This window comes from Athalia rosae, chromosome 1, assembly GCF_917208135.1.
Source record: "Athalia rosae chromosome 1, iyAthRosa1.1, whole genome shotgun sequence".
Taxonomy (NCBI): Eukaryota; Metazoa; Arthropoda; class Insecta; order Hymenoptera; family Athaliidae; genus Athalia; species Athalia rosae.
The window spans coordinates 6,086,547-6,111,694 of record NC_064026.1 but is presented as its reverse complement, the minus strand read 5'-3'; the positions used below and the strand labels follow the sequence as shown (position 1 = coordinate 6,111,694).

At 35.8% G+C, this 25,148-nt stretch overlaps 5 protein-coding genes across 16 annotated transcripts in view; 1 reads left to right on the top strand and 4 right to left on the bottom strand.

Annotated features, from left to right (window-relative positions):
• Positions 1-87: 87 nt before the first annotated feature.
• On the bottom strand, positions 88-8,376 carry LOC105688521. 3 transcript variants are annotated; one of them, XM_012404914.3, is made up of 6 exons: positions 8,022-8,376; positions 5,880-6,286; positions 5,344-5,786; positions 4,963-5,266; positions 4,787-4,892; positions 88-4,676 (listed from the first exon to the last, which is right to left on the bottom strand). In XM_012404914.3, the coding sequence occupies exons 2-6, from the start codon at positions 6,262-6,264 to the stop codon at positions 4,391-4,393; spliced, it is 1,524 nt and encodes a 507-aa protein (XP_012260337.2). In that variant the 5' UTR covers positions 6,265-6,286; positions 8,022-8,376; the 3' UTR covers positions 88-4,390. The 3 variants fall into 3 exon arrangements, with proteins under 3 accessions (XP_012260337.2, XP_048511922.1, XP_012260345.2); XM_048655965.1 differs by lacking the exon at positions 8,022-8,376 and adding an exon at positions 7,855-8,001; XM_012404922.3 differs by lacking the exon at positions 8,022-8,376 and adding an exon at positions 6,419-6,862.
• Positions 8,377-8,511: 135 nt separating this feature from the next.
• On the bottom strand, positions 8,512-14,039 carry LOC105688415 (zinc finger FYVE domain-containing protein 1-like). 7 transcript variants are annotated; one of them, XM_012404727.3, is made up of 7 exons: positions 13,660-14,039; positions 11,918-12,400; positions 11,542-11,808; positions 11,100-11,472; positions 10,757-11,018; positions 10,239-10,686; positions 8,512-10,038 (listed from the first exon to the last, which is right to left on the bottom strand). In XM_012404727.3, the coding sequence occupies exons 1-7, from the start codon at positions 13,685-13,687 to the stop codon at positions 9,815-9,817; spliced, it is 2,085 nt and encodes a 694-aa protein (XP_012260150.2). In that variant the 5' UTR covers positions 13,688-14,039; the 3' UTR covers positions 8,512-9,814. The 7 variants fall into 7 exon arrangements, with proteins under 7 accessions (XP_012260150.2, XP_012260168.2, XP_020709822.2 ...); XM_012404745.3 differs by having other exon boundaries at positions 13,820-14,039; XM_020854163.2 differs by lacking the exon at positions 13,660-14,039 and adding an exon at positions 13,254-13,381.
• LOC105688401 (ubiquitin carboxyl-terminal hydrolase 8) overlaps positions 13,627-25,148 on the top strand; it is a 19,841-nt gene continuing 8,319 nt past the window's right edge. Inside the window, exons 1-6 of one of the 4 annotated variants that reach the window (XM_048655781.1) lie at positions 13,627-13,762; positions 22,414-22,727; positions 22,872-23,248; positions 23,348-24,263; positions 24,339-24,514; positions 24,600-24,780. In XM_048655781.1, the coding sequence (XP_048511738.1) occupies positions 22,446-22,727; positions 22,872-23,248; positions 23,348-24,263; positions 24,339-24,514; positions 24,600-24,780 (1,932 nt within the window). In that variant the 5' untranslated portion in view covers positions 13,627-13,762; positions 22,414-22,445. The other 3 variants (XM_048655768.1, XM_012404679.3, XM_048655777.1) reach the window with 3 other exon arrangements.
• Positions 14,446-17,918, bottom strand: LOC105688411 (nucleolar complex protein 3 homolog). Its single transcript, XM_012404713.3, has 10 exons — positions 17,755-17,918; positions 17,276-17,556; positions 16,905-17,184; positions 16,524-16,815; positions 16,109-16,443; positions 15,637-16,007; positions 15,393-15,557; positions 14,956-15,313; positions 14,793-14,890; positions 14,446-14,722 (listed from the first exon to the last, which is right to left on the bottom strand). The coding sequence occupies exons 1-10, from the start codon at positions 17,758-17,760 to the stop codon at positions 14,500-14,502; spliced, it is 2,409 nt and encodes an 802-aa protein (XP_012260136.2). The 5' UTR covers positions 17,761-17,918; the 3' UTR covers positions 14,446-14,499.
• Positions 18,110-21,731, bottom strand: LOC105688437 (ralA-binding protein 1). Its single transcript, XM_012404774.3, has 10 exons — positions 21,510-21,731; positions 21,246-21,381; positions 20,626-20,873; positions 20,433-20,549; positions 20,219-20,363; positions 19,956-20,136; positions 19,567-19,881; positions 19,079-19,454; positions 18,759-19,003; positions 18,110-18,675 (listed from the first exon to the last, which is right to left on the bottom strand). The coding sequence occupies exons 1-10, from the start codon at positions 21,592-21,594 to the stop codon at positions 18,550-18,552; spliced, it is 1,974 nt and encodes a 657-aa protein (XP_012260197.2). The 5' UTR covers positions 21,595-21,731; the 3' UTR covers positions 18,110-18,549.

Below are 25,148 nucleotides of genomic sequence, written 5' to 3'. Positions count from 1 at the left end.
ATAGTCCCTCTCCCCAATGTAACTCGAAGAATGAAAACGTCAAAAATCATAGTGTCATCGCTAGGAACATAAAATCGAAATATAATGTTTTGATTTCAAATCGATTTTTATGTAATAGTGTTGCAGCTGTTACATGGCATAAAGTATAATTGCTTTCATCGATAGCCTTTCGGCTTGGAGATACAATATATGATGTATATACATATCTATAAATAATAAAGAACAGTCCAATGTACAATATGTATTATAATTTGTATTATATAATACACGTGTATATTATACACGTGTGTGTATAATATATACCTATATGTATAATAGGGATTCGAATACAGAATAAATCTATCATTTCTTTTCGGTAGATATATATATGTATAGATATATGTATATATAAGATTATTCTGTCGTAATAATTACATAAAGCTTAAAATATTATACTTAATTGCAAGCAAGGCCAAAAAACTTAACAAACATTTTACAGTGATTCGTTAAAATTATCAATAATAATTACTATTACAATATAGGTAATTCAATATAATATAATATAACATAATATAATATAATATATTACGCCAACAGAGTTCTTATATCGTATTATAAATTATATATTTATATATATATATATATATATATATATATATTTCAAATGAAAGGTCCTGTTTGGCACGTCACACAACGGAAGCAAATCAAATATCATGTTGTCATGCATCTTGATTGTCCGTGGCTAGTGTATTATTTTTTTTTTAATAAACATCATTTTTTCTTATATTATAGTATTTACTTTTATTATTTTCACTTTTCATCATATATTAAATTTGTGTATCAGCCAGTTTTGTCACACGTGCCAAAAAATACAAAAAAAAAGTTAGAAAAAAAACCTTCACTATTTTCCGCTATACAAACACAGATAAACAATTTCTTTCCTTCAATTTCATTTCTTACTAATTTAGACTCCTTTCTCTTTTATTTCTCCTTATCTTAATTCCCAACATATATTTTATTCTAGTCCTTTCTCATCTACGTTAAAAGACAAATTTTATCTTCATAAAACAAAAACTCAACAGATAATTGCAATGTACGTTAATACCAGAGAATTTGGTCGCGTCTACGATTGCCACGTTCGATTAAACGTTACGGTTCATTAAAGAGACTAGCATTAGTTGCGAGTAACTAGATAATATGTACAGCAAATTCATCTCGAGATAAATAGCGTAGTGACATGGAAATATATTCAAATTCTTGTCTTTCTCTTTGTCTCCCCATATTCAAATTCAGTATAGAGTAGGATCGTCGATCCATGTGCGATTTAACAATTGGTAGAAATTCTTTGATATTAACGTTAAAAATCATAGGGTAAAACAATAATATTGATGAAACCGGCTGATCAAGAGTATTTCTTCCGATATCAGGTGTTACTGGTAGATATTGCTTTACGTTATGTTATGTTGCTAACCAATTAATCTAACTTAACTTAACGACCAGCTACCTCTATTGTGATGATGAACGGGTTCGAATGCCCCCTCTAGTCATCTAATTTAGAATAGGCTACATGGAAGAACAGACCTTCAGTCGTAGCGAACGGAAGCTAGTCTTAATAGTTTAATAAATTGATAAATTATTACTTTAGTTACATCACTATGTATATTATATCCTAGGGTGCATGGTTATTTAATCTCGACCTGAGCGCCTGATGGAGAAAATAATACTAATCGATATCAAAGGTAACGCATGGACACAGAACAATGTTATGTGCTCCGTTTTATTTTAGAGCAATTTGAGTATACATTTGTTTGTCAAGTGCTCACAAGGCATTCTTTATGGTTTCATAATAGCTTTTTGCATCATTATTATGATTGGCTGTTGTAATTTTCAGAAATGATAATATGAAGGTAAAAAGGAGGAAAATACTTTCCATTTACTTTGATATCCATAGCTATTTTCTCCTTGCGCTTAGTCTTGATGCCCCTACGCAGTAGACTAGCTACAATCACATAAAAAAGATTTGGCAGCACGGCCCGTCAAGGCTCCTATGATTTTCGAATACATTGCTGTACAAGAAATCACAAACGAGTAACAAAATAAAGATATGTCTGAATAATTCGACCAATAGTCACAAAACATCGATTAGGATATTTAAGAAAGCAAATGACAAGATCAAAAACAAGAAAAATATTGAATCAACATCATGTGACTATCCATCTACTAGCTGTTATAATAATATGCACATCATACAAGTATCCACATGTTTGTACATATTTCTGCACTCCTCATTGAATATCTTTAATTTTTACTAAACAGCATTGTTCGAGTCGTGCCACGGCACGTGTCGAGTGTTTATAGTGTTGTTAAATTCGCTAGAAAATAATTCGTCAAAACTTTAAGCTAATGAACCATGAAGTAGCGAATCATCAGGAAGAGCTTTTATCACTCGGGCAGAGCCCTGTAAAAATATACCTTCTCTCTATAGTATAGATTATACAATACACATAACTTTACTCAGAAGCTTCTTTTTTTAAGCCTGCGTCTGAATTAAATTTGGAGTTCTCAACTCATCGTCAATTCAAATTGCTGAATTGGTTGATATTACAGAGATTAAAAATATAGGTTTCGCTAATAGATCAATATGCCCTACAAGTATTAGAATCCATATTAAGCTAGTAAACAGAAAAGGAGTTCAATGTGTCAGTTACTTCGATACGGTAGTTTTATGAATTGTTTTGCTTATTACTTACAATTAGCTATTGGGGTTTGAGATTGGTTCCTAATTTTCAATCATCTGATCGGAGTAAATAGCGACAGAACTAAGCGAAATATCAGTGAAAAAGATCTACTCTTATTTTATCGATGATGAGTTGAAAATGAGAATTTCCGAACTTGGTACAGGCAACAAATCAGCCTTTACACGCGTCATAGGGCCTACTTATGTACAGCACAGATTAAAATCATCTCAATATAGCCACGAGTAGAGTAGAAAACGCGGAGAATGACAGACTTTTCTGAATAGTTGATCTATGGTACGCGGATTGCAGGTTTGAACTTTGTTCGAATACAGTCCTACGACCTGCGCCCAAAACCGTATAATATATTTCCTGACTACGTTATATATTTTCAAATATATTATCAACTTTTCTATCGAATAATATAATCAATTGTATCTCTATACATATCTACAGAAAAAATGTATTGTAGAATTCCTCTATTTATCATTAATTAAACTCTCTAGGAATTAAATACAGAGCTTCGTTCTCAATGACTCTAAAAATGATGCTGGCTTTTTTCTCCATTTTCTTTTCTTTAAGTTTATATGCGTCAATGTCTTGTATTCACTAATGATTAAATTGTTATTCAGTGTATACTTAAAAATTAATTTTCACCATTACTCTATTATTGCTTGAAGTTTAGTGCTACTGGATTTATTTTGGCATTGGGCGAGCTGCAAAATCCGAGCATACAGAAATACCTTACAAAGCATTCTTTTATTAGCCAATTCATATGACGGAACTTTATTCAAAGTAAATGAATAAATAACGAGTTTGGATAGCGTCTAATTAAAAATTCTTTTTCTTATCGTCAAGAAGACTTGAAAAGTTACCTAATACCCCTTTACCAGACAACAATGTACATATTTATAGGTATATTTGTGTATACATTATATAAACTAGAATCATGTTTAATGAAATTAATTGATTCCGGTATTTCTGCGAGCTCCTAATTATACAATCGTTGTTTATTAGAGTGTGTCGATATAGTTTCTCAGAGACAATTAGTCGATGAACTTTCATTGAAATGTATAGAAATTTTTCAAAATGCAAAATTGTTTTCATTTCTGCAGAAAAGAACTCATCATCCAATCATATCTTTCTTTGCCATAAAATTAATCGAACAAATCACATGGCTGAATTTTTCGAGAATAAATAATGAACATAATTGTAAGATTAGTAGAGTTGAAAGATTTTTTCTCACGAATAAAAATCTAATGTTGTATTACATACACCTTATGAGTATCGTTTGAATATGGTTTTGATAAACATGAGTAGACTGCAAATGAGAGCAATGCCTTCTGTTCTTTCAATATGAAGCTACGCTATGTCACAACACTTCAAAAACTATAACGACACACTGAACTAGACTCCTTCATTAGCGTGATGGTAATAGATACAATATGGAGTAGTACGTAACACTTGGAAATAATCGGAACACCACAGAATCGGTGTTTGATATCATTAGATCTGTGGAAAACTGATAATCATTCAAAACGATTTTTATAAACTGAAGGGCAAAAAGTTAGCTGCCCCTTCTTGGCATTGAAGCACCAGTATGAATCAATTTACACCAATTACCAGTATTCCAATCCCTGAAAAGTGACTCGTAGTACTCTTTAAAGTATTTGATACTAACCCCTAACTTGCTTGAGATATCGAGTCCCCTCGCCCCATTCTCGCCAACGTCTCCGCTTTTTTTCAGAGCTGCTAGAAAACTCACTTGAATTTGAACGCCGTTTCATTTTTGGACTTTCATGCATTTTTAGAGGCACTGGTGCACCACCCTGCGCTAAAGGTCTTCCTTGAATGAGTGGTGTGCTGACACCTGCCAAATTTAGAAGAGCATCTGCACCCTCTGCTATCTTTCTTTGCTCATCAAAATCAGTCCCAACTGCATCCAAATCGCCACACCTCTTGCTGTAATGAAAAAATAATAAATTTTGAAGGCGAGATTTGAAGAGAGCCTCTTCTTGTCGTCCCAGCGAGTGAATGAATTATTGCGACTCGAGTAATAATTGTTAGATTACCTTTCTAATTTTATTGATGTGATACAGCTATACGTGTGGTCTTCGCTCGAGCTCCTGGTAATTATTGGCACTAATTTGTCTGTCTCAACCAATTTTCTTTTGCGGTCTAAAAAATATAATGTTCAAAATACAAGTCCAGAATTGAACTCATCAAAAGAACGGATGATGTAACTCACCTTTGTTATGACTCAAAATGATAGGTCCGTGTTTGAAAGATAGCATAGCAGCAGCAGCAGCGTCAACATCGCTATCGATCTCAGTTTCTGGGCTGTCTCCGATATTGCTGGAAGCAAGACGTTTTGACAAATATGGAAATAAGATTGGGTCTGGTAAACGTGTGCTGGCACTTTTTCTAGGAATTTTTTCAGGCGAGGAAAGGTTTTGAGCAGTTAGAGGAGGAAATGGTGCCCGCGACAGTGCCTGTATCAGATTTGGACGGTACTGAGCGTCGACCATCCAAAGCGACCCTTTGCCCAGATTCTGAAATTTGAATTAACATTCCAAATGAATTACATATAAAAAACATTGCTCTGAGGACACAGAAGACATTTACTTACCGGAGCTTTTTCCACCTTTCGAAAGCATTTGTTTAAACTCAAATTGTGCCTAACAGAGTTTTTCCATCCTGTCGGTGCGTTTCTGAAGTATGGGAAGTGGTCAAGAATCCAGGCATACACTTCTTTAACAGGAAGTGCTTTTACAGGACTGTCTTCAATTGCCATAAATATTAAACACGAAAATGAATATGGCGGTTTACTGTTCCTGTGTAAATGAGGATCGTAAGGTATGTGAGTTGGATGTTTGTTTCGATTCGAGACGGGCAAATTGTTGTTACTCAAAGATATCTTTGCCTGGTTATTTTGTACGGAGTTGTAATGATTTTTAACCGACTCCTGGTATATCTGCACGGATTTCTGGTAACTTTTACTTTTATTCAAGCAACTTTGCCCTTGATTCAGCGTCAAATTTGAGTTACTTGTTTTTTTGCTACTCTCTGATACTGTAACAAGTAAAAACAGATATTATCAATCGATGTTGGAGCAGAAGTAAACATGAAATGGAGATTATTAGAAATTCGTTAAGAGGCCATTACCTGGAGAGTATCCATCATCTAAACTCGAAATAGAATTTGTGTTCTCTGACAAATCAGCGGCATCGTCGCAAACGTTGTTGTTTAAACTGATAGAACTCTGTATATTTTTTGAAGGGTTGGAAATCTCCAATCCTTTCAATAGATTTTGTTGATGTAACCAGCTCAGAGATGTTAGATCATCATCTGAATGGCTACTTTTTTCGACAGACTTCTCGTTTATGCTTATTTCTTCATTAATTCCATCAACGGAATTCGACTCGGTGAAAACACTGGCATTGTCTCCTTCTTTTAAAGCATAAACTGCATCTCCATAGTTGATTACGCGAGTAACTGATAAACCAACTGCGGTTTCCACACCAGCTGTATCAGGTTTGTCTGGGGCCATTTTACCTCAGCGGTGTTGGTCACTAAAATAAAACAACAGTCATTGGAGCGTTTCAACTCAAAGTCAAGTCAACCCAAAATTCGACGAATTTCAACACACAAATCGATTAATATCACAATTTTTATCAGTTGATCTGGTTTTTCTCACAACTCACACGTTATGAAATGTCTCACTTTAGATGGGCCTCATTTTAAATCTAAAATCACAAATTGAATTTCGTAGAATATGTCATGTAGCTCCAATAATTTGGATGAAAAGCCAGATACTGTGTAGGTCCATAGGTGCATCAATAGCCTTGCCGGCCATAAACCTGAGATGCTGTTGCTAAGCAACCAGGCTCCCTGTTACTAAGCAACCCTGACATCCCTAATCTTCATGCTGGAAGCAATCCAGAGTATATTCAAAGCGATTTTGGTGTTCGATAATAATCACCGTCGATGTTCAACCTTTCAATTATTCCACAGCTTAAAATCATTCGAAAATAATTGTTGGCAGGCGTCAAGTCAAGTAAACACGAACAATAAAAAGTCGGAGAAATTCGATCCTCCCCAACAATTAATTAGGACTCAAATTAGCGCGCGTTAAACCTCAGTCTCAAACCCAAAGTACCTGCATCGTCATTTGTTTATCTACTAATGAGCGACAAAATGGCGTCGTTGCTTACAACGAGACATTGAAAAACTTAGTATGGATCAAATTAACCATCACTAAACTCGTATCACTGCACGGTTTACGTATACTCCAATCGTATGTAAATACGACACCAATTTCCATTTTTCATCAAATCTGTTACGACTTGGATTTCACTCAAATTTAAATAACACTCAAAAATGGCGACAGATTCCTAAAGTTTTCGATATGTGTGGCGTGCGAACACCTCTAGCTATACTTCTTATCTTCTGCACAATACGAATTGAAGTGAAATTAGAAGAGAAAAAACTGCGTTGCAATGGTTTTCGGTATATAGTCGGGATGTCGTCTGCTAGGAAAATAGGTGAACTCCAATGCCATGGGGTATTTCCATGTATTTTGTTCGTATGAATTGATGATCATGTGAATAGAGAAATAACATTTGGTAATGTGTATTTATATCGCGACTGCTTTATATGAATATGTTCCAATTATAATGTAATATGTTACAGGCTGATAGAATGTTAGGAAAATAAGATGGTACGATCACTGTTATATTTTAATTATACACGTAACCATAATGGAAAAGTATAGTTCGAGTTTTGCGAATGCATTACTTGTTGAATTCAAATATGGAGTTGGAAAATTGATTACGAAACTCAAGCATGCATGAAAATGGCCACGGCATCACTTGCACACGGCATCAACATGGTGCACAATTCGAAAAATACGAAAAACCCAATTGAAACTCTTCAACACTTAATGAAATTTTGACATTCTCTGTCACAGCAGAGGGAAGTTTCTAAAACCTGTATCCCGAACCATATTTTTCAGTATTACCAGTTAATTATCGGCTGATGATTTGGCTAAAGAAAAACATGTGTGACTGGTCCAAAATCCATACAGTTTAATGTACACAAGTATTTGAAAAACACAGGTAACTTAACCCATTAAATTTACATTTATAAGCAAATTCTTTACAAAATTCCAAATGGTACACATTACAAGCGTTTTGCGTCTTTTAAATATCTTCCCTGATATCGCGTGCGCGACACCAATAATTTACAATCATAAAGATCGAACCTTACAACGATTGTGAGAAAAAAACAACTACCGGATAAACTTACATATTCGAGAAGATAAACGGTGTCCTCAGCGACTTTTCTAAAGACGGGCATCGCAAGCACACTACACAACACCCAGCTGATCAGAACGCCATGTTGTGACGACAGAATATGGCCGCTCTGACGTCATAACCTAACTTTTGGTAAAACTTGTGATACGCGCAGTAAAAAGAATATTTTAGTACAAAAAATTAGAGTATCATCCACAAGTAATTCACAAGATGATATAGCTTCTACATTATGTTCTATATTGTCACTCACATTCGACACTTTCTATTCGTGTGAGCCTGCATGTCATTATTAAATCCCTGCGCATGCGTGTTTTTTCTTATTTTTGTTAACTTTTCTTCGGTCACGTGGGTTTTGTCAACCTCGAGAGTCGCGGCACCTCGTGTCTCTATCCCATCCTCACCAACTTTGGAAAACACTATAAGTATACCGCAAATACCACGATGGAATGAGGGTAACAAATTGATTCGTCACTGTTCAAAAGTTAAATATACTCTGATTTATTTTGTTTTACATGTTACAACAATTTCACCCGTATAACGTAATGTGAACATCATAGTTTTCACCTTTTCATGATGATATATCTTGGTCTATTTCTAATATAAATCGAAAAAAAATCTATAACAATAGCAGAAATAGGTCTAGAATAACAACAAAAATGAAATGTGATTGGGTTTGCCTTACAAACACCACAATGTACACTAGACCAGTTTCATACTTTTCATACTTGCACTACGTACTTCACCCCATTCATTCAGTCTCACACATCATACTCTTGTCTGAGATCACAAACCACAATAATCACTCGGTCAATTGATAATCAATTATTTGTAGCATTTATTCATTGTCAGATTATTTTCTAATCACTTCAGTTACTGCACATTGAATGCTATGGCTCAAAATATTATGTATGGCGTTGTGTGACAGACACAAGGAAATCCTAATTTATCCATATAAGAATAACTTCTCTATTATTAAAGCACACGTCTCACTTTATTTTCCTATTCTTTTCAGTTCAGATTCTAAAATGTTTGAAACCACAATCTTCCAACCAATGCAAAAAGTAATTGAGTCCAAAATTCCATCTTTGAAACACATTCAAACGATTTAGACTAAAAAATTGTAAAACTTTTTGGAATGCACGTATGAAGATATTTCTTTGTTTTTTTTGTTTGTATATTTTTAACTTTTTTTTTTAACAAAAAAAAAATCCAAGTTCAAAATCTAATAGTTTTCACAGCCAAAACCTCAAGACATCTTATACTCGTTACATACATTTTTTTTTAACTTGTACACGTCGTCACGTTCCTTTTATACTGTATGCAAGGCCTATTTACATCTTCTGGAATTTGAATCTTGAATCTATTACTTAATACGTCGTGAAGTGACTGAATCAAATTCACCAGAAACAAATTTATAAAATTTTAGTTTGTCGATCAGTCGGCAATTTGATCCTTGTTAAAATGCTCATAATACATTCATTCGTAAAAAACCTAAATAATCATGCGCCGGACACCCCTCTTGTTTCACTTTTTGTACCAGTCAGTTTTTTTCTCTGTCAATATCGATACCAGAGGAAAATTGAAAGTTGAGAATGTTACCATGATCGTTACAACTTAAACATAGTTATCTTCTCCTAGAAACTGCACACTTCTAATTTTATCTCACGTTATTATCTGGCATTGCGAACAACAATTATTTACATTAAACTTTGACAACTTGCAATAGAGTGAAGAAAACAACCACTTTGCTATAAACGTAACGATTCTTGATATAATCCATCACTTTCAATCGATTTTAATGCAGGAGTCACAAATGCGAACAGGCTTATCCCAGCCGCGTCGGACGACCGGCTTACGGTGTGTTGAGCAGTCCTGACAAACCCCACGCCCACAATCTCTACAGTGATGCAGGGGTAGTGTGTCAGAGAAATTTGCCTCACAGACGCAGCAATTGATCACCTCTGAATCTGGTACCCAATAGCTCGGTCTCACAGTGTCCTTGATCAAAGCTGCATAAACAAAAATATTATTCAGCACATTCTCACACCATATTATTGCTTTATTTTCAATACGAATACGTCGTAAAGTCCATTATTAATATTCGTTGTACTGTGGGATGAAAAAAAAATTCATATCAAAATTTATACTAGCAAAATATTCAAGAAATACAATTTTATATGCTGTTGAAAATTTTCGATAAAATACGCACCCTTTGAGTAGTTGAATACTGTTCCAACGGCGCTTAGTGTAGAAACCACATGTTCAGTAACTTTTCGCGCATTGACGTCTTCAAAATTTTCGTTCATCTCTTCACTAGAATTTTCATCCTCTGTAAAACACGCGTCGCAAACTCTTACTGGAGTATACCAATTTCTGAGTGGTACTGGTTTGGTTTTTGATGAACAACCAGCGCAAAATCCTTCCCCACAAGATCGACAGTGATGTTTTGTATCAGTTGTACCAAATGGCAGTTTACATTTATGACAGTGTCTAATTTCATTATTGGGTCGCCAGTACGTTGGCGCAATCTGATCGGCGACCCATGATGTTAATACTTTAGTTGGTTGAATCGAAACATTGGCAACAGCTTCAGATATGTAAGAAACACCATCGATTACTCTTTGTGCGGTATTTTGCGATGTCAGGGATGCGTCGTTCTGTAATCAAAGACATTAATTTTTTGAGTAAATGTAGAAAATTTGGTGGTGAATTTTTCAATTAACGGACCGTATTCCAAACGTGGGTTATTTCCGTTCTGACCGCTGCATCCTCAGGATTTTTATTTCCATACCAAAACTGCCGACTTCTATATATTTCACCGCAGTGTGGGCATTCAATAACATACCCCGACCATGCATACTTGGCTAGTCCGTACCAGCTTGCATCACTTTGAGTTTGTGTGCGACTTGTAACAACTACTTCGTTTCCATTACTATGGCATTTTTTGCAGATGTACACCAAATTCTCGTACTGATGCTGATAACGACATCTGAAGAAAATACAAACTAGAGGCTAGAGGAACTGAGGTAGACAGGCATAACTTTTAGTATAAAAATGAAGTATCTTGTACCTGGAATCGCTGATGTGAGGTTTGCCTTCACGGAGGTGTCCCATACTGTTGGTGCATCTGCAATTGCAGCTAAGGCATTTCACAGTGCAGGTAAAATACTGGTCAGGAAACAAAATGCTAGACACATTTTCAATTTCGCCAGAGAATTTATCATTGAGAATTTTGAGTGTGCCATAGACTAAGTGCGGCCTTCTCGCTGAGCGAACGGTCGTATTGTTCAATTCGTTTTGAATTGCCTTTCTCAATGGTTGGAAATCTGTTGGTGGGTTTGGAGTTTGTACGCCGACGTATTTTATCGAACTAAATGCTTCGATTTCCAAGCGCATTTGATCAAAACGAGTCCGCAATATATCTTCTGCACTTTCTGAAGCATCTGTGGTAATCGGAATGGTATGTTTGTAAGCATTAAACTCATTCCCCTATCATTTCGGACATTACTTACTGCTGGATAATGTTCTCGTGTGCCGAGTCTCATGGAATACAATTACACTCGGACCTAGTGCACTCAGGGATCCAAGAATGCCTTCTCGTTGCCCAACAGCTTGTAATGCAGTTTGGAAGTGATGACTGTAAGCTCGAGATGCAGCTCCAATAAACGTGAACAGGTCCCTATGTAGCCTTTCAGAGCGAGTTCTATATACCACAATATCCGAAACTGCCAGGACTTTCAAAAGTAATCTCATTCGTTGATTTTCATGCGCTGTGACCCCTGCAAATACAGAAACAACGATTACTTATTTTTAAATCTCAAGATTCTACAATTATTGAAGACTGTGACTGGCAAAATAATTCAAACAATGTAGCAAAAATATTTTCACCTAGGAGACCCTCTGTGTCAAGACAGATAACTTTTAATGTAGGATCAAATGCAGCCCAAACTCCAAGTGTACAAGAACTTTGTTCATTGGAGGTTCGAAAGACTTCTTGTCCCCTAAAAAATGTCTGATTCAAAGTGTGGCTCTTCCCATCGCCTGTGTTTCCAAATATTGACACAACTTTTAGCTTCAAATCTTTAAGGCCGCAATTCAAATTCCCAATGAATTGTTCAGCACTTGAAACTTTCAGATGTTCTCTGCCATCAATTAGCAAGAAACTTTGTAAATCATTGAATGACTGAGGCACAGATTTAGTAGGCAATGTTGATTCGGACCATGGCGTGTTTTCCTTGGAACTTTTCTGATCATCACGATTGTTCAAAGGCAAGCTATCCAAGCTTTCCATTATTGCTGAGCTCGTAGGCTTGGTTTTACAGCTTTGTTGCATTAGGTCTTCCACATTGCGATGATCCAAGGCAATCATATCTGTAAATACGATAAAATAAATCTTAGGTTTAAGGCATCGCAATTCAAAGTTTTCACTTTACAGATCCTTCTCGAATGTTACAGTTGATAAATAGCACATAAGATTGTACGGATGAGTCATACATATCCAGAATGCGTATAACTTAAAATTAAACTTAGCCACTACCACTGCTCAATTTCCAGAACAGCGATGTGTCAAGCAAGCTGACCGAAGTTCTTGTTTTTTCTTACCAAATTGTTTTATCATTAAAAAAAGTACTATATGACACTGCAATAAAAATCTACAACCATTTCAACCGATTAAGATGAATCGAACTGTCATCAAGTTTGAATTACTTGCGGGTAGATGAACAATGCATAGTTCTCGTGGCTGGATTCAAACGATTCATCTAAACCAACCACTATTATCTTTTGTATATTTGTCTCCAAAAAGTTTACCTGTCGAAGATGAAAAGTGATATTACGTGCACTGATGAAACGCACAAAACATTAAGAAACCAGAATGTGACTGTTGCGTTAATAACGAATGAGGTATTTAGAAGCGTAGTATCAACATCGAGATAGCAGCGGAATTATCATCTTGCGTTTCAAATTGGCACCTATTCACGAAACGTAAATAGCACAGGTAAATAGTCAACACTTGGAGAATTTTTTGCGCAAATAGGTATACGACAGCATGGGAACATCCAGCTGAGAGTTAAGCAGAACTGAAAGTACATTGTGATTTTGATTGCGATAGAGTTTCGACCTTCGTGGAATATGTAGTTCATGGCTGTGGGGTTCATTGAGGCAGGTCCACCTGGGCAGAGTCGATGATATAATAGTATCTTTGATTCTACCCAATAGTATTTACCTCTCACGGTATCTTCCAGCATGGAAAAAAAAAAAACAGCAAAACATAATTGAGTTATAAACGCCTTGACAGCTATCCCATTAACTACCGATTAAAGCTCTAGTTCCCAAGATCTAGGAAAGTCGGATCACAAACACCTTTGAGTGTGGACCGTTGTGTGGACAGAGCTTTGAGGTTATTGGTGCGCAGGTTGTAGGGTAACAGAAAATATGCGTGAATTTCATCACGCTGAAAATTTTTAGTCAACATAAGCTTGAATACTTAGGATTTGGATTATAAAATGTCACAATTTTTTCAATTTGCTTTCCTTATGAACCCCGGCTTCATATAGCTCGGCATAACCAGCATCATTTACAACATTTTTATTGAAATAATTGAATCTGTGAACTGCGCAAATTAGACAGACCTTTAAACGACGAGCTTGTGGTGGGCATTGTAATTAGCGGTCTTCAAAAAAATCGAGGAACGACTGATCTCTGTTGTAAGACATCAGTGGAAGTTATATCCAGGTATATCTTTAGATATTAAAAACAATTCGAATAAAACAGTTATGAATGCAACTTCACCGTAGGCCGCGGAGCCATCAGATATGCGCAATATTCATCTCCTGCTTAATATTCCTTAATCCGCTATGTGAACGTCAAACCGTTCAGATGACAGCTGTTTTTCCAACAGTACTTTTAACTCAACTGACGTGAATATTCTCGAATCATCAGATTAGATAAATGTGATATGAACATTATGAATAATTTGCGCACAAGCGACTCCGATTCAGGGTTGAACAATGGTGTTTATATAGTAGTGCTTGTATTTGCAATGTAAATGATAGCGCGATAATTTCATATTGCGAAATCCATACATTTTGAAAGCATTGAGGCATTATCTGACGTAGCAGTCATTTCTATATCTTTATAATATAACTCCGAAGCAAAGCTGTATGAGTTTTGATGACTATTGATAAGTATGACGTCTAAAAAAGAAATGTGGTGTTACAATCCTTGCTTTTGTCCTGTTTTATTAGAAAGTGATGAACTGGATACTATTTCAATACCGTGTTTTTTCAAATTAAACAATTAAAGACAGTTACCACATTGCTAAATAATCATGGAAATTACCTGCACATGATACCAGGCAACAGAATGAGTATCAAATTTGTGAATGATGAGGTTCTGGACAGATTGATTTAACAATATAACTGTGGACAGTATATTTACTGAATTTATAAAATATCATACAATCCTTTAGATCACGTGGTTTTCATTCTTTTAAATTTTATAGCTTTTCTAAAGTCAGGCGTTTCATTAGGATCTATTAGGCTTTCAAAAATGCTATCAAGGTGTGCTTCGTAGCGGGCTGCTATAAGATCGAGACCAGACAATTTAATCGCTGCAACTTTCTTGGGAACTGGAATGGCAGGTTTAAACACCACCCCTGTTGGATCATAGTCCAAGAAAAGTTCTTCTGGGGATCTGAAATGATAGAATAACGTAATCCATAATGTTATCAAGCATACTATGTATTTCCTTTCTCGAAACTCACAATTTTCCAAAATCCGCTTCCAAACTACCTTCTCCGTTAGTAGGGACTCCTCGGGCAATATTTTTTGACAATTTTTGTACCATGGGATGATAGTGTCGCTAAAACACGATATTATAATTACGTATCTGATGCAGAAGGTAAAAATACAATTTTTCACACTTACTTGTAAGGGAACGAGTTCCCACAAGGCGGTACGCTGTGCATTACAATATTCAGGCTCATTCAGCTCTGGATCGTACAATCCGTCACCTATGGATGAATCCGTATCCAACAGAATGTCAGCTGCCTTTCCGAGTTGCATTACGGTTTTAATGATACTTAATGCACCCAAGGTGCCATTGTGCTCCAATTGAAGAGCTAAAATGCTTATTCGTTTCAGAAAAGCAGTGAGGCGATTTTGAGAGATTTTTTTACGCCTTTTTACCAAAATATTAACTAAAGTCTGTAAAATAATCAGCACATCCGCGTGATTTTTACCCGCACTTACGGAAAGTAAATTTTTATATAGGTGTGTGTAGAATCTGAAATATTATTTTCATTTAGACTTTAGAATCCTTCAATTATCCGTTTCTTCGTATGCTAGGAGAAGCAAGCTATTACCTTGAAGGATCAATATTTAAGGCTTCTCCTTGACCAGATAATATTGCGAAAACTGTTTGAACGCAATATAATTGATCTTTCAATCGAAGGGTATCACCTTCCATTAACTGATTCAAAACATTTACTAAATCTTGATAAAATTCCAAATTTATACTATGAGCAAATCTGCAAGAAAAAAGATGATTGAAAACTATTACCAAACAGTTTTTTTCTTCGTTTGGCACATTGTGCCAATGCTACTCACTTGGCCAATCCCTGTAAAGTTACTGACAATATTTTGTGGTTTGGCATCTGTTTTAGGATCCTGAAATAGATAGTGAATACTATGCTAGTTATGTCGGTCAACACCCTTTGCTTGCTTTGTTTATTCTCTTCTGCTTTCGTTTCCATCATCTCCTTTTCAACTTGCTCGAGTTTCTTCTTTCTTTTTCTTTCCCGTTTGCTCATGGAGATCAGTCTTTGTTTTTTCATTTGGAGCTTCTTCTGTTTCAATTCTTCTTCTTTGTCTTTATCCAGGTTAACTTCACTGATCTTAAGAGCTAACAGGACGGTCAACATTTCTACACGCACTGAATGTCCCCGACTTTTGATGTATTGATTTATCCTGCGGACTAACTATGGAAAAAATTATGGTTTTTGGATATATTCAAGTATCATTATAGTGGATCAGAAGCAGCTATAGTCATCATAGTGTATTTCATAATTCAATTTCTTACCACAAAGGACAAATCTCCACGCTTGTCTTCTTTGAAAATCTGCGTCACACATTTGACCACCCTCTCTCGCACGCTAGGCCATTTACAATCCATGAATGGAACCAAGAGATTGGCAATGTTCACAGAGAAATTAAAGTATGGATGAGCAACCAAGAGCTCGCACATACAGTGGATAGCGATTTCTCCTAATCTCATTTCTTGTTCTTGCAAATGGCGTGTGTCTCCTTTTTTTCGGTTTAACATGCCAGCAATTTTTTCAATTTTTTGTAAGTATTGCTTGTAACTTCTTAATAATATTGATTCAAAATTTTGTAACTGCAACGTTTCCTTCTTCACTGTAATATATACGAACATGAAATGCAGAGCTATGAGGTTGAATACCATTCTTTAGTTATGATAATTTGGTTGATCATACATTTAACTCCATCTTGGTTGATTTGCTTGATACTGTAAGATGGCAAGAGGTCCTTAAAGACTTCCATCAACGAAACCATAGCCAATTTTCTGACAGTTATGTAAACTTCTGGATGATTCTCTTCCATCAATGATAAAAGCACCTTGAAATTCCCCGATTTGAGTTCAGGATTTTCCAGTAGGCTGCTTGATAAAATTCCAATCTTGAAGCGACGTGATTGAAGTACTTCTTCTCTACAAGCTAAAAGTTCTGCAGTAGACACTGGCTTGTTGATATCTATATTTGCTTCCTCCTGAATAAGGTTTGATATTAGAAAAATGATCATAATCCTAAAAACATTAGTCAGCATTAATTATTCATTTCTTAGAATCTATTTCATACGATATATTCGAAGTCCAGTTCCGCATCGTTAGCATCTTTTTCATCTACAAATTGAAGCTGATTATTATCTGCTTGATCCTCTGCTTCTTGTTCAGCAGAAGTCTCTTCTTCATTCACTGTTGCATGACGTTCAATTAATCCATCTCGAGATTTAATGGGTAGAAGCATTCGCATACGACTACTGGTAATGGCAGAATTATCTGTTTCATTTTCATACTTTTCTTCCAAGTCATCATTCTCATCTAATTTTTTACGCTTTTGCTTTGGCTTAACTTCTGGTCTAGATTCATAACAAAAAATATGATTATTTCCAAAGGTGTTGCTCCAGATTCAACTGTGAAGCAAATAATTAATTTTTGTGAAGCACATACTCATTTAATCGAATTTGTCTGAGCATGTTGTAGCTCTTGTTAGTGATTGCTTTTTTCAAAAACTCTAAATCGTCTTTCTCTACCATTTGAAGCATGTCTTCACCATGGTCACTTTCTTCTTCTTCTTCTTCATCGCCAACCTGATGCACAAGTTCAGGTGGCTTTTGCACCTGTTTTTGGGGTTTACGATTTCTACGACTTTTCAATTTCCCCTGCCTGGAAAGCTTCGTACGCGTTTGGTTGTTCCTCTTCGTTTTACTGATTTTTGGCTTTGCCTTTTTCTGATAATATTTGAAAAGAAGGTTTATTTAGTATCTCATTGTAAGGTCAGGATCATGCAGTGAAGACAGAATAGTGAATAATTATCAGATTGTTTATATCGATACAGTCAAGAAGTCAACCAATTTTTAGGTTATTTTTTGTCAAAGTAATTTGTAACATAATTATTTCTTTTTCACGTTGTAATTCATTTTACTTACACCCATTTTGATAAATATACTATGAAACCTAACGAAGCCAAGTTACTTCACTCTGGTCCTTCTACACAAGTCGCCTTCGCGAAATCGTCGATTATTTTCAAAAGCACATGGACTACTGTGCAATGTGAAGCGGGTTGTATTAACTCCACTCAATCGATCAAGTAATTCTTTTGCGCGCGTAGAACAGCGCTCGTGTTTAAAATCTGTTCGCGGTTTGAAGCATTTACGACCGGTTTACCAACAAAATGTGCCAGATTTGGAAATCTGGAGACTCCCCTGCTCAGCATCGTAGTTTTTTGAAGCAGATTTATGAGCTAATTTCAGTATATCTTTTTTGATATTTCAAACGACGATAATGAGAAATAGTCAAGACTTTATTTATTCAATACACGGATACTCTTTGAGTGGGAGTGTCACTCATCTCACCTGATCGCCGTTTGACATTATGGTATAAAAGGCTCAGGTAAATAGATCTAGTGACCTGTTTTTATTTTGTTCTAACATTTCATCTGGGCCGATAAACCATCTGATATTTGGGTAATATATCTTATCAACAGATCATGTCAGATATGCTCATCTTTGTCTATCTATAGATGACAGCTTGAACGTATTACCAATTTGGTAGATACATTATCACTTAAGTAAGCCTATGACTATGAGACAAAAAAATCTCAACTTACATACAATTATAACAAGTAACAATGCGATCAACTAAAACTCACATTTTTTTAACAAACTCGCCATCGCACATAATCATTTTAACACGATCAATTTTTTATAATTTGTTCGTAATTATTAAATTTGCTTTGATGCAGTTAAACCATTCTGGGTCAGTACTTGTTGCAGAACAAGTTCTACACGTAACTCAACACAAGCCATATTTTCTTCAATAATGGTTTGTACGAGGGTTGCCTTCTTTTTCTGAAACAATCATTTCATTACCGTTTTTTTCTGAATTTTGCATCAGGGCATTTTTCATACATTTATAAATGAAACAGTTATACTTCTAGCATTTGATTCTCCATTATCAACTCGATTATAGCTGCCTTCTCCGTTTCGTCTAGAATGTGGACTACATCCTTTGGTTTACTTTTATCATAATCTTTGTTGATTAATAATTCAGCTAATCGCTCTATCTCTTCCCGTTCTTCAGCAATACGTGATCTCAACGACGCTTGCATCGCCAACAATTCTCCAAAAATAAGTCGTTCTCTAAGTTCATCGTCGTCATCTATAGCCAGCGGTTGAGCTGTAACCCAAAATATACAAATATTCGACTGCTACAGAGCGTTTTGCTAAACATTATTCGTCTGAAAAATCCTACATTTTTGAGCTGTGTCTTCAACGCCCCCATTATCAATTTCATTCGATTGCTGGTCAATAACGAGTGTTTCTGGTTTTTCTTGTATTTGTTTGACTTGTAAACTAGATTTACATTCAGGCGTAGTTACAGCCGTGAGGGTTGCTTCAGGACCATCGCATTGATCTTTTGATTCGTCCACGCTTTGGGAGTAGCTTTCTTTTTTTATTAGAGCAATGGTTGGCGTTAATTGAGGTTCCAATTTAGTGTGAGTACTATCTTCCTCAGGTTTCACTTTTTGTAAACTAGTGTCAATATTACATTCATCACTTGATTTGAGATCTTCCTCCAAACTTTTCTGCGCTAGACCTTCTAGCTTTTGCAGAGTTTTATATTTCCTCTATAAATATGTTGCATCATTAATGCATCATTTTCATTAAATACATTGATATTCTCAAAGGGTCGTTGCCTAAAAGCTGGTTAGTTTGTTTTGCTTCAAAATTTTGACTTACTTTCAGCTGAGTAATGAGTCGTTGTACCTCCCACAGTTGTTCCTCTCTCAGTTTAGTAACAAATCCGGCATTCATCTGCATATGAATTTGTGATAGCAGTGATTCTTGCTTAGCTAATTCGGCAGCTATACTTTCAACTGTCCCTGGTAGACTTGGACTGCCTGAAGACAAAGGTGGAATATACTTTGTTAACTCAACATTTGGAAATAATGCCTTGCAATGTAACAACAATGCCAGAAGCAGCCGATGACTCATTTGTAAAACGGGACTTAGCGTCATCGCAATAGACTGTGCATTCATTTTTGTTGTTTTTTCCTGAAATTCAGAAACAATCAATTTAGAGATCAAGTTAGATTTGGGTCCTGAGAGAATTTTTTCTTTCCACTTACGTGAGCCGTCACATGGTCCAAATGCAAAATAACCCATGCCAAAAGAACTCTATTACATTCAGGTAATTGAAAAGCTAAGTGAACAAGCTGTGTTTCCCTCAAGCTCACATCTTTCAGAGATGCAGCCTGCTCGAAACGAGACACAACTTCACCGTTCTGTAATATTGGCTCTGGCAATTCCCTATGAATTACAGAAGTTATGATTAAAGTTTATAAAAAATTAATTACAGTCCATAAAAAGTTAATTAATCTTGAATGACGACCTTAAAAAGAGAATCAACAGACTAGTTGCTACCATGGGATCAAATTCTGATAGGTCCACTGATTCTCGTTGATTGTAAAGCTTTTTGAGGTTTTGAACCTTAGACTTCACCCCCGATACTTTGTACAGCCCATCAAAAGTCATTCCTGTAATTTATGTAGAAAAAATCTGTATCGGACTACCGCAACTGTACCATTTTTTATTTGAAAATTTACCATATTCTTCAATGTAATCAATGCAATTTCGCACGACTAATGGCAGTTCAACACCATCGTGACAGCGTCCTCTTTCAACAGCCAGTTGTAAAGTAACACCAAAAATTGGTTGCTCCTCTGAAAAAAGTTTTATAACATTGCACTGGAAGACGAAAAGAACGGGATTTTTAATCGAAATGAGCACTAATTATACCACCAATATCAAGAGTTTCATCGCCGTGTTTTCCTTTCTTGCGGTCCTTCAATTTCAGTTTTGATTTATCTTTATCTTTGTCTTTGCGTTTATCCTTATCAATTTCCTTGTCATCCTTATCCTTTTTCTTTTTATCTTTCTCTTTTTCAGTTTCTTTTTCTTTTCCATCTTTTTCTCTCGACTTTTCACGCTTCTCCTTCTTTGATGGGAATTTGAATGTTTTTGATTTCTTGGACTTTGAAGGACTTCTGAAAAGTGCAATGATGCAATGTACCTTTATAAATCTATGGCAGAAAAATTCTCAAGAAAAACTAATCTTTTGTGTCACGTGCATAAATGATGAGAACTTTTATTATAAAATATATGTTGGCACAATAGATTAAAAAAAGTATGACCATTATCACTAGGTCACAGCAAGCAGAAACAAAGCTGTTGTATGACATGTTTAGATAACATTGTGATAAGTTTGGATAGAAGTCCAAAGCAGATTCTTTTAATTGTTAACAAGCTGCAAATACAATTATATAAGATATGCTAATGATTATGGTCACGGTATGTGTACATCCAAAACTCTCGAAAAAAAACTTCATTGCTTAGGTCATGAACAAAGATGTTATTACTTAGTTTCGATGTCCTCATCTGGAGAGCTTTCACCCTCTAGCGTGGCATAGCCTCGATCTTTTTTGTCCTTCTTATCCTTACGCTTCCCAATTAATAGTTCCTTTTTGGATGGCCTGTCATGTCCTTCGTCACTGACTGTTGAAAATGATCCATTAAAATCTCATACTGACAGAATATTTTGATATTATCATTATTGGGTCAATTGTTGAGACTGAACTATGTATCAATGTTCAAATGGTCCTTCAATGTTTATCAAATCTTACAATCGCTTTCGTTGCTTTTTCTCCCGGATTCGGAGGCGTATAATCCAGGAAAGTCTTTTTCCACATCAGGACTTTCGAAGTCCATTTTAAAATACTATGCGCAATGAGTTGATTTTTCAAAGCTCTCGAGTAGGTGGACAGTTGACACCGATAGGCAAAGAATCACATTATTACATATGACTTTATTTTGACAGCTACGAGCCAAACAGAATTCTACTACGAGATTTATTCTGTGATGTAATCAGCAACAATCAAGTACAATGGAGATTCTGACTGTCAGTCGTTGGTCATCACAGTAAAGAGTCAAAACTGCATGAAAATATAAAACTGACTAACTATCGCCACCTTTTGCTAATCAACTCACTCAACAATTGTGTCAAGTAGCAACTTGCTTGACAAGTCATAGGTCTTACATGACCACAGTCGGAATTCTGGATTCGGCCCAATCCCAATTGATTCCGATACAAAATTCCTCGTCAATTTCTCAACTGTCAGTTGCGACTTGTGAGTTAGAGCTGCCTTTTTTATTCATAAATCGTTTACTCGATATGTTTTGATACCAAATTATTCAAACATATTAGATATTGCTTGCACGTAGCCGTCGTTGATGTGCTGTCATTCATCCTGGTTATACGCCAGCCTCATCATACTCTTAACTATACCAGGGAACCCAACTTTGTTTCTACGATTTCCTTTACATCAAATAGAGATTACGACTTATTTTAACCTGTTCAATGTTTATCGATTTCCACGGAACTCTGGACGTCATAACGTTTCTCATATAATGACAGCAATGATAGGCCTTCCTCCTACTATGTGACATGTTTGATTCAAAAGTAGTGTAAATCATACTATGATCCAGAAGGACTAGGTTACTAGATAATTGTTGTATATTCACTTTCAGATTCAAAATTGACAGTACATCCTGGAGTAAAAATGCCAAGTACTGTGTTGGGACGGCCGTTATACTGTGGAACATGTATCAATGACTTAGTTCGTATATCTGAAGATATTCATTTAGACAAAAAAAAACCCAAAAATGTTTGCCAAAGTCTGAGCAAATTATTAGACCAAGGAAAGAAATATAAGTTAGATGGTGATGATGAAATGGCTTACATAGTTTTAATGCGATGGGTATATTGCATAGGTTGGCTGCAGAAGACTCCTGAATACTCAAGAAATAAGGATCTTCTCAAGCCGTATGTCAAAGGATCCCAGGTACACAAATAATTTTCGAGGATTTGTTAAACTAATAAATCCAATTCCATGTACTTGATTTCTTTTTATCATTTTGAAAATGAAATTTTATTCCATATTGTACTGAATATCACTGATTAATTAATCAGTAAATGTAATTTATAGGTCAAAGATATACTGAATCAGCTTGAACATATTGCTGATAAGTTGAAAAAGAGATATAATGCTAAAGCACTAGAAGATGGTGCCAGACGAATAGTAGACAATGTGGAGAATATGCAAATCAAACCAGAATGTGCTAATGATGACGATCTGATGAACGAGGTTAGCGATGTACAATTAAACTTGCCTGATACACCAACTGATGACCCAGCAAAGAAAGAGGCTGATAAGTTAATAAGTTGTATGGACATGTATCAAGAAATGCACAAACTAGATGATAGGATGATAATCATAGACATCAGAGCACGAGATGAGTTTGAAAGTTCACACATCAAGAGCAATCAGTGTATAAATATTCCGGCAGATCACATAAGGCTTGGGTAAATAATCAGATTTATATTTTTGCCCATAATAAAATGAAAAACCAATGATGGTCGAAATGTCAAAATACCGATGTCTTCGTGTTTCTTATGTTTTAGAATATTAGCAACAGATCTGTTCAAGTCTTTGGCTTCTTTGGGTGTCGATGAAAATAGGCGTCGTGTCATTCGTCACAGAACTCGGGAGTACTGTGACCTAATAGTATTATTAGATTGGCAGACAACCGCAGCCTCTTTGAAACCAACCAATCGATTGAACACGTTGAAAACAATTCTACAAGATTGGGACCCTGGTGTGGTTTATCGGGAAATAGTGGTGTTGGAGGGAGGCTACAAAGAATGGTTAACACGGTTTCCCACACTCACTACAAATCCCAGTATTACGCCACCTGATGACGAGGGTAACAATATTGTGGAGATGTTGGAGGAAGTGGAATACCCTGATTGGAACCAATCAGATGAAGACCAACCGTTTATAAAAGTAAAACACAAGCCAGTTCCTGAGAGAAGCTTAAAGCCAACAATAAAAAACATTTTGATTATTCCCAAGGGTGATAGTTTGGACTATAGAAATTTAGGCACTACAAAGACTTTAGACAGCCTCAATGATACCAATATTTATACCAGGACAGATATCGCTGATGATGCATTTAATAATGGAACCAAATTTCACATTCCATCTACTAAAGGTACAGACGTCTCAAGTATGAATGATCAGGATATCAAAAGACGAGTTGTAATCACCCAACCTGTAGAAAATGAATTAGCAAAGCCAGCAATCGATCGCAGTAGTAAACCTGTTGGTGAAAAAACTTATGACACAAATTCAGAAACATTGTTGAGTTTGTTGAAGCAAAAAAATGAAACGCTGAAGAGTAAAGTAAAGTTGGAAAATAGGAGATTAGAATTGGAGAGTCAGTTATTTGGGAGAGAAGTTGCTGAGGATACCAACACTGAACAAAAGGCTGAAACATTAAAACAAATTGAAGTGCTAAATACGACTATAATGGAAAAGGTGACTGGTGCTTGCATCATTATGTGTTAGTCTCTCCATGATTAGTTTGTTTTATTTGCTTTTGTTCTCGAACAGATGAAGCAATTTCTGGGTATTGAACAAAAATTACGAGAGTACAAACAGGACAAGATCGGGGTAAGCCCAGCACAAATTGAAGCGCAAGTTCGACTGCAGCTTGATATTGGCCTTGCAGAAAATGAGGCGAGGAATGTGGCTATTCGCCGGAATGTATTTTTGAATGAACGTGACAAGTAAGTGAGGAGTTCAAATTCAGCAGTGTGAATAGATTTTTATACTTACTATCGCTTTCGGCTTCAATGTTTCTTCAACAACCAGAAAACTGGAGGAAAACTTGGAAATGAAGAAGAAGAATATGTCAACGCCGCCGAAAAAGACTGAGCCAGATACTCACAAAACACCTCTACGACAAGATGGACCATCAATGAACAGTTCCCTTAAACGATCGTATTCCAGTCCAAACCTCGCGCAGGTAAAGAAGTTGAAATTGCAATGCCATGTAAATACTCGCTTTTTACTAGCTTACTGAAACAGATTGTTTGAAATTCAAGCACATTACAATGTAGCCCAATACCTCATGTCTCACCTCAGAACTATGGCTAAAGTGCCTCTGAAATTGCATAGTAAGCAGTTGTTTCAACATTTTTTGGCTTAATTTGTTTGTAATGTGTACAATAGTATAATTCCGACTTTTTAATCTTAACTTATTGAATCAGATTCTCATGAAGACAAGATTCATGTCACTGAAGTAGAAAATCACTATTACTTTTGATCAAATCCAAAACACACGAATTCTATCATTTCATTACCCTGAATTTATTCATGAAATTCAAGCATTCTGTTCCGTTTGAGACGGGGAATTTGTAT